The sequence below is a fragment of the Sorex fumeus genome, unplaced genomic scaffold, assembly GCF_029834395.1.
Source record: "Sorex fumeus unplaced genomic scaffold, SorFum_2.1 ptg000191l, whole genome shotgun sequence".
In the NCBI taxonomy this organism is placed as follows: domain Eukaryota; kingdom Metazoa; phylum Chordata; class Mammalia; order Eulipotyphla; family Soricidae; genus Sorex; species Sorex fumeus.
Window position 1 is genome coordinate 1,475,876 of NW_026606248.1, and position 12,990 is coordinate 1,488,865.

Below are 12,990 nucleotides of genomic sequence, written 5' to 3' on the forward strand. Positions count from 1 at the left end.
CATAAAATATTATGAAACAATAAAGAGCATCCCTGCCATTAAATTATTTAGCAATCTGATAGGACAAATGTTCAAGTAAATATACACACTCACACACATGTAGAGGCACACATGGGTCATATTTGAGCAGAATAGTTGCTCGAACGCTGGGTTTGAGGAAAATTTCTGGGAAGTGTGATCTAAGATGAAACCTAAGAGAGGAATAGGGAGACAGAGAAATTAGCTTCGGGAACTTCCCCTGGACAAAGAGGAGGGGCATGTGTCTGTTTGAGGGAATTGCTGAGAGCAAGTATGTAATGAATCTCAGTGGCAGAGGAAAGAAGGGGCCAACATCAAGTGCGCCAAGCTTTGTGGTTGTTTATTTTTTTAATTTGTGAACTTTAAAATTTATTAAGATTGGACTGCTGGGGAAAGACAGAGAGATGTTAAAAGTTTACCAGTATATGGGGACAAAGAGATGGCTTTCGGGTGGAACACTTGCTTTGTATCAAAGAGGCCTGGGTTTGATCCCCAGCACTGCATGGTCCCCTGAGTACTGAGCTGGGTCTAGTTTTGAGTAGTACCAGGTATGAGCCAAAAACAAAATAAGAATAAAATCAAGTTTACCAGAATAGCTGTCTCTCTTAGCAATTGGGTGCATACAGAGGAAAAACCTTTCTTGACCCATGTTCAGAATAGCCAGATTTGTGGTATTTGGATTATTAAAAGATGCTTTGCATTCCCACGTTAAGAAGCAAAGGGAACAAATCTGACAGTAGTAGCAAGCTGTGTAGTGAGATGGGTGGATATTCTTTAGTTCAAACTCAGTCACTTTCTGAAAGTAAACAACAAATTGGGTTGCTTGGGGGTTATTGTCTCCATGCGTACTCCACAGAGAATTGGCTGAGATATTTCCTTGGAGGGACTTGTAACTCGTCGGACCAAACAATAACAACAACAAAAAGAAGCGTGTCTTGTGTTATGACTTTATTAAGTTGCTAAGGATTTTTTTTAAAGACTTCACTACCATTATGTCAGGAGAAGACTGTAAATCATATTTTATAATACCAAGTACATGAGAGATACGTTTTGCTTGAGGGGATTCCTACACGCCAGAGAACAACTCCTGAGCCTGGAGAAACCACATTCCTTCAGATTTGGTGGGCAAGTAATTATAGTGTAGGTCGTCTATCCTTCTTTATGAAAATGTTATAAAACACTTATAGGAACTCGGCTATTTGAAGTGCACGGCAGTGTTCGATTTTCCTTTTAACAGGTTCTCGTTCTCTTTGACTCAAGCCAGGGCAAATAGGATCATTGTGGAGTACTTCTTAGCTCCTGTAAAAACAAAGTGCCTCCCCTCTGCCAAGAGGGGCTTTTAACTGGAAAAGAACTAGTTCTCCCTCTGGTCTGTCACAACCTTAGTGCAAGCGAGGAGAAATACTATCAGTCACCCAGAAAAAAATCCTCCAACACCACCCCCCTCTCACACACACACACACACACACACACACACACACACACACACACACACACTTTGTGTACTTCTAAGTTCCCCTCTGTAGCTTAGTATCACTTGGGGCTTGTTTTCAAGTTCCTCGCAGTGTCCCATCCTCTCAGCTCTTGCCTGCCAGCCCATGCCCAACTCTGATCTAGTAGCAAGGCCAGACCCAGACTGGGAAGGCGGGCGGGACAAAGAACTCCCACTGCCCCCCTGCCCTGTCTCCCCACAGTCTGCCAGCAGTGTCCCCGAAACCTCAGAAGGGCCAGGCCGTCTGTGAAGGCCAGTGATTCATGTCTAGAAAGGCTGTGCGTGTAAGCAGGACTGGAGCCCTCTCCGGCCAGGAAATCCAGCAGCAGAAAAACGGGTTCTGTGAGCTCAAAGTCCCTACTAAGCAGCTGTGTCCCTCTGTGTTTTGGTTTCAGGTTTGTCTTTTGTTCTCAGAATCTGTTTTCATGTGAGGCAAGAGCACAAACAAAAATAAAAATGAGTTCTTATGGGAATACTTACGACAAGTCTGTTTCTGTCCGGGGGTTTACGTCAGCGGTTTGTTTATTTTTTTTTATTATTTTTTTTTAAATGGGAGTGACTCATCATCTTTAAACTGAGAGAGGAGGTTGCTGTTTGAAAAGTCAATTTGAATCCTTTAAAGGACTACCCGAATATTAAGTAGCCAATACTGTTTCAGGAGTTTGGACGGTTGAGATTTCCAGCATCGTCCCTTCCGTAAATGGGCAGTGGGGATGGACAGTGGTTGAGAGCTCACATCCATTTTAAAAGTAAAATGCTATTGCAATTTCAGTGACACAAGAATGTAACTTCTGGCCAGAGTTACAAAGAGATTATCTTTGCCTAAATCATCCCATCATGGAAGCTTGCCATGTAGAAAAATATCAGTTACTAACTTTTCTAAACATAGCAACTTCTTTTTAAATAGAAAATGAACACAATAAGAAAACAAGCAAAGAAAGCCTTCCTGTTCCATGCCCTGGGGTGGGAGGTGGGGTGGGGTAGGTGGGGGGATGGAATCATCTCCACTACGGGTCAGAAACCTGAAGCTCATAGGCTTTCATCAATTTCTAATTGATGATTATGTTGCGATTTAATAATTTGTGATTTGGATCATTATTTTAAAGAACAACAAAATCTCCACCATTCCTGATGCAAGCTCTGGTCTTAAGTCTGTAATTTCTTTCTTTCCTTTGGGGGGGAGGGAGAGGGGGGCTGGCAGGGGACAAGGGTCAGGGAGGGGGTGCTCATTTTTTGAATAGACTTTAATTAAAAGAGCAGGTTCGGCTTGAACACAGGGTCTGACCAAGTCCTTCCCAAGCACCGTCTTATCTCTCCCTCTGCACCCCCCTTTCCCTCCCCTGCTCCCCCATGGCTTCTCCTCAAGACCAGCATGTGATCATCAAAGGAAGTTTAAAAAGTCAAGAAACTTCTATAGCGGTTGACAAGGTTGACGTTTCATTAACTTGTTGGTTCAGGCTTCAAATGATTTCATGAGGCAAAGCACCCTCTATTTGGAGTTTACCGCATTTTCTCCTTCCCTCCCTCCCAGGCTACAGTCATGTTTAATTTGGAATCTGGGCTCCTTTGGCAAATTAGCAATTAGAACAATTTTGTGGGAATATGTATATGTGTCATTAGTTTTCCTGCAAATTAATAGCGAGGGCAGAGGTCAGGCAGAAATTTTCCACTTGACTGCAGTTCCTCTATTGAGACTTGGCACTTGGTTTTGGAATGGCCACAGCTGCTCTCAGACACCCTCTTCCTCTAGGAACTGTCTTTTAATTAGTTTACCTCATAGCCATCATTACAAATATTACTGCCTCCCCTCCTCGAAGTAAAATTACTGTTTCTACAAAATATTCCAGTGACATCTTGCACCACTGCACATTGATGGTGGGGTCATTCGAATGCTGCATTTAATCATTAGATCACCTCCATCCACGTTTCCTAATTAGAGTCCTTACAATACATTTTTATCTGGTAATTAGCTGAGATTGGCTGCTTCCTCTGTGGCTTATTAGAGACAGCCCAGCAGTGGGTGTGAATCACGGTGTCATTTGTCAAGCCTGGTAAGCCCCCTCTCTCTGCTCTCTTCTGGGATAGTGTTTATTTCCACTTGCCACTGGTGTTCAAAAACCTCCAGAAAATTCTGCTGTAGCTCTTTCTTTGGGGATTATGCTAACCTGGAGGGATTTCATTTTTCTCTGGATCTTTTTTTTTGGGGGGGGGGCACAGAATAGAAACAATCCAAGTGTTTAGATCTTTGCAAAAAACTACGATAATCAAATTCTTTTCACATTTTCTGTCATTGTACCATGTAATTGCTCTTAGCTTTTCAGATGCTGAGCACCTGAAAAGGGGGCATGTGCTTGTACAGGCTTTCAGGAATTTTGGGTTTAGGCAATGAAACCAGAATCCAGTGTTTGCGTATCTTCCTCTCCAAGATCAGCAGGTGCCTTTGGGCAAAAGCATGCTGTAAGGACCCTAATTTTTTATTACAATTTTGGTGACTTCTTAAAAGAAAAACAGTGTTTAGGGGAGCCTTCATAAACTGCAAAGAGAAGCTGAAATGTGAAGGCAGACTTCAGAATTTTTTGACAGTTTTTGTGAGCGGTTTCCTTTGGCCAGTGTCTGCATTGGATGGCAAGCTCTTCAAGGGCAGCCATTGTATTTTAGTCCTGTCTTTGTCATTTCAATACCAAGTGCCCTATCTTTTACTCAGAATATGAAACATCATTTCTAGGCAGGGATAAAACCTGTTTGCTGAATCTTCTCCCCCAAAAGGAGCATACACTGAAAAGCGAAACTCTTTCGTGTTGGTTTTTTTTTTCCCTTACTGTTAGCTAGGTATAAAATGAGGGTCATACAAAGGGCCTCAAGCCCCACGTGTGTGGGTTTTAGACTTTCGTGGCTCAGTTGTGACTGTGGGCAACTTACTTAACCTCTGTAAAATATGAGAAATAGTCTACAATTAGTGATGGGAGGAGAATTAAGTGAAACCAGACAGTGGCAGGTGGTTTCCAACATGAGTTTTACAAGTGTTTTCCATGACTTCCCAAAGTGTTCTGATATTTTTAAGCTTAGCAGCCTCGGATTTTCAAAGACATATATTCTTTCTCTTTTTATGTGAGCTTTCACCTTTCACACATTAATTTCCATGACCCTTTGTTTAGGCTGATGATTATGCATACTTTCTGCCACTTGGTTCATGATTAAGGTCCAAGGCAAAGAAGAGGTCAGCCCCAACCTTTCCTTTTTGGCTTCTGAGCTCTGCTTCATCCCATGGCAACTGCTGTGAACTGCTAGTATTTAGTTTGTGAACATGTGTTATGAAGTCATGTTTCCAGTACTAAAGAAAAAGCAGAGCCACTGTCCAGCTTGCCTGGGATTAGTAAGGATGCCATACCCTTACTCATCACCATAGCTGTGTTGGGTTCTGTTGTATTGCGGAGTCTATATTCTAAACCTCCCTCCCTTCCTCCTTTAGGAAAAATAAAGTGTAAGTAATAGGTGATCAATCCAACATTCAGTTTCCAGACCTGTTTATTTTTATTTTCTCTTTTCCAACTGATATTTGATCTTTCCTTTCTTCATAGTCACTGTTCTTTTATGGAGCTATCCTAAACATATTAGAAAAGTTTCTCATGGGCTTCTTATTACTAGATTGTAAGGTTGAGTCTTCTCGACAAATTGAATCTTTCTTTTAGTATGTTCTTTGATTATGTTCTCAGAAGAGTCTCATTTTTAATATCTTCCACAAATGATGCCTATACTCAGGACTGTATTCAGAAATGGTGAAATGGGCTGACTTTGTTAAGTGATTTGCAATCTGGTTCAAGAAATTGTTACCCAAGTAAATATACTATATGGGCATTCCTGGAATTTTGGGGTGGCTGTATGTATTCAAAATAGCAAGTTTGTGTAAAATAATAAATATTCTGAAAGCAACCAAATTCTTTTACATTCGCTACATTTAATATAACAGACTTTCTATAACAATAGATTTGGGGAAAAGGAGACAAACCCATTTTTCCCACTATTAATAAGAAAAATGCCTTAAGGTGAAAGCTATGTAGAGAGATCAAAGAGAGAGAGAATCAAAACATTACCGATACCTATTCATTTTCCTATACACTACTTCAAATATTCATTTCCTGACTTGATGCAATCGATGACTCCATTCTATTACTGAGATTTGAAACTTGAAGGAAAAATATAAAAAATTTGCAGTTCCAGATTTCTCATATGCCATATTCTTTTTAAATTAATAGATTTATATTTGATAGAGTTTAATGAAGATTACACATAGAGCTTTCAAAATTGAGTCTCTGCCAATTGATAGAAACCAGTGACGGCTTACTGGATCAGGGCCATTCTCTTTAGTGTCAGCCATAGGGGAAACATATTAGCAGTAGTTCCTATGTCAAGTTTCATTGTGGAGGTGGTGGAATGTATATCCTTGTGCTGTCAAGATGCCCATTTGGAAGTTTGACTTTAATTAAGTAACAATCCCTCGCTTGTGCCAGCCCGTCACAGAAAGTGTTCTTTCTGGTGAGCTAAGATCTATACCAGTGTATCCTAACCATTAGTCTTTAAAAATTAGTGCTCTTAGCCACCATGGGGCCTCTGTCTTTAGGAGCCAAAGGGCATCCAGAGTCATCACTAAGGAAATTCTTTGTCCCAACATTTCTCTTAACTCACTACACAAGGTGACCCGTTCGGTGTCTACATTCATTTTACAGTCTTTGGGAAATTCTTTATACTGATGACAGGGTGAATTGTTTGTCCATATTTCAGTTGGTCATAAGGGTCTGTTTAGGGGAATAATCATGGCCTCCCCCCTCCTGTTATTATCTCTGCTGGCTTTAGATGCTTCCTGGGTTTCCATGTTTATTCGTTTGTTTCCTGAAGGTCTTCTAAGAACTGTCCTTTTTTTCCTCACAGTTGAATCTGGTATCAAGTGTCACACTCTCCAAGTCTGCATCAGAGGCTTCTCCACAGAGTTTACCTCATACTCCAACCACCCCAACGGCCCCCATCACTCCTGTCACCCAAGGCCCCTCTGTCATCACGACCACCAGCATGCACACGGTGGGACCCATCCGCAGGCGGTACTCAGACAAATACAACGTGCCCATTTCTTCAGGTAGATACTCTCTTTTGGCCTTCTGCAGAATTGCCATATGCCATTCTTAGTGACGAGACTCTTTCTTTTAAAAAGTGATAATTAATAGGACAATGATTCTTATTTAGCAGATATTGCGCAGAACCAAGAATTTTATAAGAACGCAGAAGTTAGACCACCATTTACATATGCATCTTTAATTAGGCAGGTAAGTAAATAGCACAGTATGTGCAATTTTATCAAAAGGTGTACGTGTACATGGATATATTGATGAAGTAGATTTAAAACCGTTTAGTATGCAAGCATGCTAAAACCTTTTCTATAAGGTTTTTAAAAACTGCAATATATAACATAATTGCTTTTGATTAAGTATTACAATACGATGTGATTATTAGGAAATTCATTTCACACAACAGTGAAAATGAGCCTGTTTAAAGATGGCAAGTCAATTATCACAAGCTACAGTAATCTCTGATCCCTAGAATTAATCTGAGCTCTAAATAATTACTGAGCTTTAATCAGCTAGTGAAATGTTTTGCATTTCTCTTTGATTCTGCTTTATGAATGACTAATAAATTAATATTTCTGTACGGAAACAGAAATAAAAACTCAAAACAATTAGATAATTCCATTTTGAATTTTGCTATTGAACTGTTAAATACAACCATTAATCTTAGATCATTTTGTGAAACCTTTCTTAGGATGTAACTTTGACTCTGGGTTATTTTATATTTTTGAGAAGCTGCATCATGATGATTTTGCTGATTTGGTCATAAATTATCATCTTCCGTGACTTTTGCTTCACAGGCCATTCTTGAATCTCCAGAAAAGCAGCTAACACTAAATGAAATCTATAACTGGTTCACACGAATGTTTGCTTACTTCCGACGCAATGCAGCCACGTGGAAGGTAGGCGTTCTTGCAGGCTTGTTTAGATTTGGATCTCTTATAGAAGAGATTTTGATTTTGAGAAAATACAGCTGTTGTGTTTATATTGTTTGCTATACTCAAGTGTTTAGAGGAGTATTTAATTGAGAAAAAAGTACCATTCTTGTTGAAATGCTAGAACGAAAGACTCATGTTTTGTTGGCAACAGGTGTTTGGACAAACTGGTACAATCTCCTCTCTAGTTGAAATATGTATGAACAAGTGCAGATAGACCTTCAACCTTAGTGTTGAGGTTTTCCTAAAACTTAGACAAACCTCATACCATTCAGGTCTTAAACAACCATCAATATTTGCAAAGAAGCATAGATAAATTTTTTTTTTACCTACCAGTAAATTGGATAAAGATGATCAGTCAAACTTGACAAAGCCTTCTTGAGTGAGATAAAAATTCTTTATGCCAGGAAGTGGAGAAGACAGTAATATGGCTACCATCACTTTCTGTGGGTAGTCTTACAAGAGAAAACAAATGTATTACTACATTTTGGAGGGTTTTTTTTTTTTAAGTCAAAAGCTTATCCATCATATATTCATGTACTCAGAGAAAGAAAAAGAACTTCTAATTATCAGGAATAAAAATATCTTCTAATTATGTAAGTTCTCTCACTTCTTATTGGATGCCCTCAAAAAGCATGGGTTGTGTGGCATACCTCATTCCCAGTTCAGCAGTTGATCATAGGGTTCATAGATTAAGCCCTCAGAAGTTTTGGGATTTGACCATTTTGAGTTTCTCAGTGGGCACTATTTTTGCTGTAGATGAGAGCCAGGCACAGTCTGACTTTTTAAAAATTATTACCTCCTAGAATTCTTACAAAGCATTCAGAAACTTAAAATTAAAACATTATAGTAAGTTTTTACATTGTTATAAGACAGGGCTTTATAATCAAAGATGCAAGGGAAGGTTTTACTTCAAATAATTATCTTCCTTGTTAATTCCTTAATTATCTGTAAGAAAATAAAAGTATATGCAAAAAAAGAAAACACCCAAACATTTCCTCTGTTACTTTTTTCACTATTTTCACTTAAAGGAAAATTAATATAACCTAGCATTTATTAACTTCACAGAACTGTGAATTTCTATTATGACCCAAATTATCTTCTTTATTTCCATTAAAGCACATGGATGTTAAAAGGAGCCTGTTCAAAACTCACCCTCTTTTTTTTGATTAAATGCAAATGTCTTTAGCTATCGATGCTTTTTTAAAACTTAGAAAGTATAACATGAAACTTAATTTTTTTTTTCAAATTTCTTTTTGCAGCTAATGACAGAATTTTTAAATAAATGCCAGTTGAGAATATGATGTTTAAGCTCAGGGGTTCAGGTTTAATTTTTTCATTTTTGTGAGCGACAGGAAAAAATGCCACTGGTAAAAACAATCTTAGATGAAATACTTGAAGACTCTTAATAAATTTCCTTATTTGTATTGTGATTTTAGACAAAGATCAGCTTAAAACTGTGGTCAAAAAGAACTGCAGAAACCAGATTTCTAGTTGCTTTTGCTTAATATATAGCCTTCAGAAACATATCTTAAGTTTTTTTTTGTTTGTTTTTTTTCTTTTTGTTTTGTTTGGGGGACACACCTGGTGGTACTCTAGGGTTTCCAGGTCTTACACTAAGAAATCACTGCTGGGGACCATATGGGATGCCAGGGGTTGAACCTGGGTAGGCCACATGCAAGGCAAGTGCCCTACCACTGTTCCATTGTTCCGACCCAAAACCTTAAGTTTTTACTTGATATCTTTACATCTGTATGTATATGTTTTTTTTCCTTTTCTTTTTCTATAGGGCTTACGCCTTGCAGTGTTTTGGGAACCCAGGGCCAGCTTGGTCTGGCTGTACACTGGAATCACCAGGGCCACCAGGCCTACGTATTGCTGGTTAGACATGGGGTAGGGGGCCGTTGGACCTTTTGGTTCCAGAGATCAAAGTTGGGACCTTGCACATGTTTTCTGCCACTTGTGCTAGCTCTCTTGCTCACACCCCCCCCTTTTTTTTTTAAAATCATCAGACAATGATTGGGATGAGAAGATACATTTTTTTTCCCAGTTATATCTCCTCCTACATTCGTGCTGTGCCTTTATTGTTTTAAGAAAATCTGGGTTCATTTATTTATTGTAGCCTTTTCACTGTTGTTCTCAGAGATGACAGCGGACCCTGAGTGAGCATACTTATGTGAAGCATTTTCAGTCTGAAAAACAAAAACAAAACAGACTATGATTTCTATGCCAAAGAAAATTATTCTACTAGAATAATTTTAGCACCAAAGTTGGTGTTTTCCCCCGCAGCATTTAAAAACTTTGCTTTTACTCAAATCTGTTTGAATCCCGGGTGTCCTTTTGTCACTTGGGTGCCCAGGACCTACCCTCATTATGTTGATGTTGTTCTAAAACTCTTTGGGTGACTAAGGGAGCACATGCTTCAGATGCATGAGGCCCTGGGTTGATCCCTGGCACTACATACAACAAAGGTCTTTGAGAATTTATCCTCAAAGACTTGGGTGTTCATTTTGAGCAGGTTACCTTTGCCATGTGTTAAAACAGTATTTCGACTTCAAAACACAAGACACTAGAAAGGAAACTTCACCTTAGTAGAGTCCTCACACAGTCATCAGTTACAAGTATGAGAAATTTGAAACATTCCTCTACATAACAGTTTTTTCTACCTTGAAGGATAAACTAGAGAGGGAGTATTGCCAGAAGATGGGTCGATAGTACCTGAGCAGTAGCAACATAAATTAAGAAGGGCTTATAAGAGGTCCACCAGGAGTTTGTATCAGCTTCTCATACAACTATTGGTCACCTGCTAAGGTCAATGTTCATTAACAATTTTAAATCTAGGTCAATAGGTTCCTCCAGGAGTGATAGAGACATGAAGTTACAGTGCTCTATGAGGGTTCTGAGTTTTCCTGGAACCTCAGAGAAAGTGATGTTAAAAGAGCTTTACCCTTCAGTTGAGCTCTTCCTTTGTGCTAGATGATAGATGCCAAGGATCTCCGTTTAGGAATGATCAGAAATTACATTTTAGTCATTACAAAAGTGTCTGTAGAAACCATTGACTGCAGGAATATCATCATTTTGCCATTGAAAGATCTGGTTCTGTGTTCTTTTGTCATTTTCTCAGTTAATTAAGGCCCATAATAAAGGCCAACTTGGGAAAGTAAAACATAGGCTGGTGATGAATACTGACCCTTTGGGGTCAGCATCCATCACCCCTTGTCAGCTATAGTTGGAGATACTCTCAATGGCAAAACCCAATTTAGAATTCTCCTTAATTAAAAAACAAAACTGTGCTCAGCAATATTAACAATTGTCTTTCATGCTAAAATTATGTAACTACCCTTTTTATCGGTGATAAATGGGCCTAAAAGGGCCAGTTTTATGCTTTACATGTGTCCATATTTTGAAGCCATGTTAACAGTATTTTTGGATTTTTACTGTGAAACCCATTTGGAGCTTACATCATGTTTTAAAAAAATTATCTGTTGGGGCCAGAGAGATAGTAAGCAGGTGAGGCACTTGCCTTGCACACTGCTGACCTGGGTTTGATCTCCAGCATTCCATAATGGTCCTCCAGGCCTGCCAGGAGTGAACCCTGAGCATAGCCAGGTGTGGCCCCAAACCAAACCAAGCCAAAATTAATTTCTTCTGGTTAACTCTTACCAGAGATCAGACTCAAATGCCAAAGTACTATTAATTTATCAGTTGTTGTTGCCTTTTTTTTTTTTTAACTTTGCCTTTGAAAGAGGCTTCCTGGACCACAAGAAGGTCATCGGTGGGGGGTAGAAACAACTCTTGGGATGGTTCTACAAATGGGGACTGTTAGGCTGAATTTACTGCTGTTTTTTTTTTAGTCTTTTCTTATAGAAAATGTAAATGTTCTCTCTTTTATACTTGCTGCAGAATGCAGTGCGTCATAATCTTAGTCTTCACAAGTGTTTTGTGCGAGTAGAAAACGTTAAAGGGGCAGTATGGACAGTGGATGAAGTAGAATTCCAAAAAAGAAGGCCACAAAAGATCAGTGGGTACGTCCACCATGTTTGAACTTCTTAGCCTAGCTTGGATTGTGCTAACAAGTATAACATAGAGGCTTTTGGCTGCTAGATGGTGTTAGACGAAAGAACTGGTTTCACGTTGTCTCAGTTAAGGGAAGCAAAAAAGCATTTCATCCCTCCTGTTTTGTATACCCACCAGTCCCCCTGCCCTGCTTGCCAGTCTTTGTTGCATCACATGCTAGTAGCTTTTAGGTGGCAATGCATATTAACCCTCACAAACCATTTGCTTATGCTTATTGCATTTTATTTTCTTTTTCCTGTTCCCTGTATTGGATGTCTGTTCTGCCCCCAACCCCGTCTCCTTTTGTTGCCACTTCATCTCCTTTGCTGCTGCTCCTATCCCAGGGTGCCATTCGCACCAACCTCTCACTGCATAAGTGCTTTATCAGAGTAGAGGATGAGTTTGGGTCCTTTTGGACAGTTGATGATGAAGAGTTTAAACGTGGCCGCCATATTCAACGAGGCCGTCCTCGCAAATACTGCCCCGATGAAAACTTTGACGAGCTTGTCGCACAGTAAGAGCCTTTACTTGCTTTTGTTTTTTTTTTCTGCTGTTGCTTTGGCTTTGCATGGTTGACTCATCCCATGTAGTTTTGCATTTCACCACGTAGCAGTGCCACAGCTTTCTGCAACGGAACTAAATTGTGTGAATTGTACATGTATTTCTTTCGTTTCTCTCGGAAACTGGTGCCTTGAATAATGCTTTTTTGAAGTCTTTGATGCCAGTGTTGGTTGTATTTCGAATTCAGCAGCTTACGGGGACTCTGCAACTTTCTCTGTGACCCATAATTCCTCCAAGTATAAAGGAAGCTTTTATGTAGAATTAAAATGTGTATTTAATGGGTAAATGTCTTATTGATCACTGGATATAGTATTGATGTAGTGAAGTGAAGGATTAGAATGCTCCCTAAGTACTAGAAAAATTGATAACAATGCATATATTGTCTTTAAAAGTTGCTGATCGATGTAGGTCCCATCCTACCAAATAGTCATATATAGTTATTTGGAGTTTTTTGCCTTTATTGGGTGAGGGATTATCTGAATACAGTAGCATTCTCTTCATTTGGTCCATTAATGAGACGCTGCAGTCAGATAATTCTCATACCCTCCCAGATCTGACTGGGCATGCAAGGTGCCACACCATATTTGGGGAGGTCGTGCCCTGACTCTCATTTTGATGCATCTTCTTTTGGCCGTAGAGATCATCCTTCTGCCATTGTAGAGATCAAGTCCTGGTGCTGCCCAAGTACCAGATTCCTCTAGCTCCTCCAGCTCATGCCACAGAAACTGGCTGTCCAGTGCCCTCATCTCCTGCCTTCCTGGTGGAGTTGTTGCAGCCCCTGTGTGTTTACAGAGAAGTTAACTGTTTTACAACT

At 39.5% G+C, this 12,990-nt stretch overlaps 1 protein-coding gene across 7 annotated transcripts in view; it reads left to right on the plus strand.

The window, feature by feature from the left end:
• The window catches only part of FOXP1 (forkhead box P1), a 683,259-nt gene that overhangs the window by 653,076 nt on the left and 17,193 nt on the right, over positions 1-12,990 (plus strand). For 5 of the 7 annotated variants that reach the window (XM_056108027.1, XM_056108026.1, XM_056108031.1 and 2 more), the window contains 4 exons: positions 6,437-6,638; positions 6,746-6,825; positions 7,425-7,526; positions 11,463-11,584. In XM_056108027.1, the coding sequence (XP_055964002.1) occupies positions 6,437-6,638; positions 6,746-6,825; positions 7,425-7,526; positions 11,463-11,584 (506 nt within the window). The remainder of the gene's footprint in view (positions 1-6,436; positions 6,639-6,745; positions 6,826-7,424; positions 7,527-11,462; positions 11,585-12,990) is intronic. The other 2 variants (XM_056108028.1, XM_056108032.1) reach the window with 1 other exon arrangement.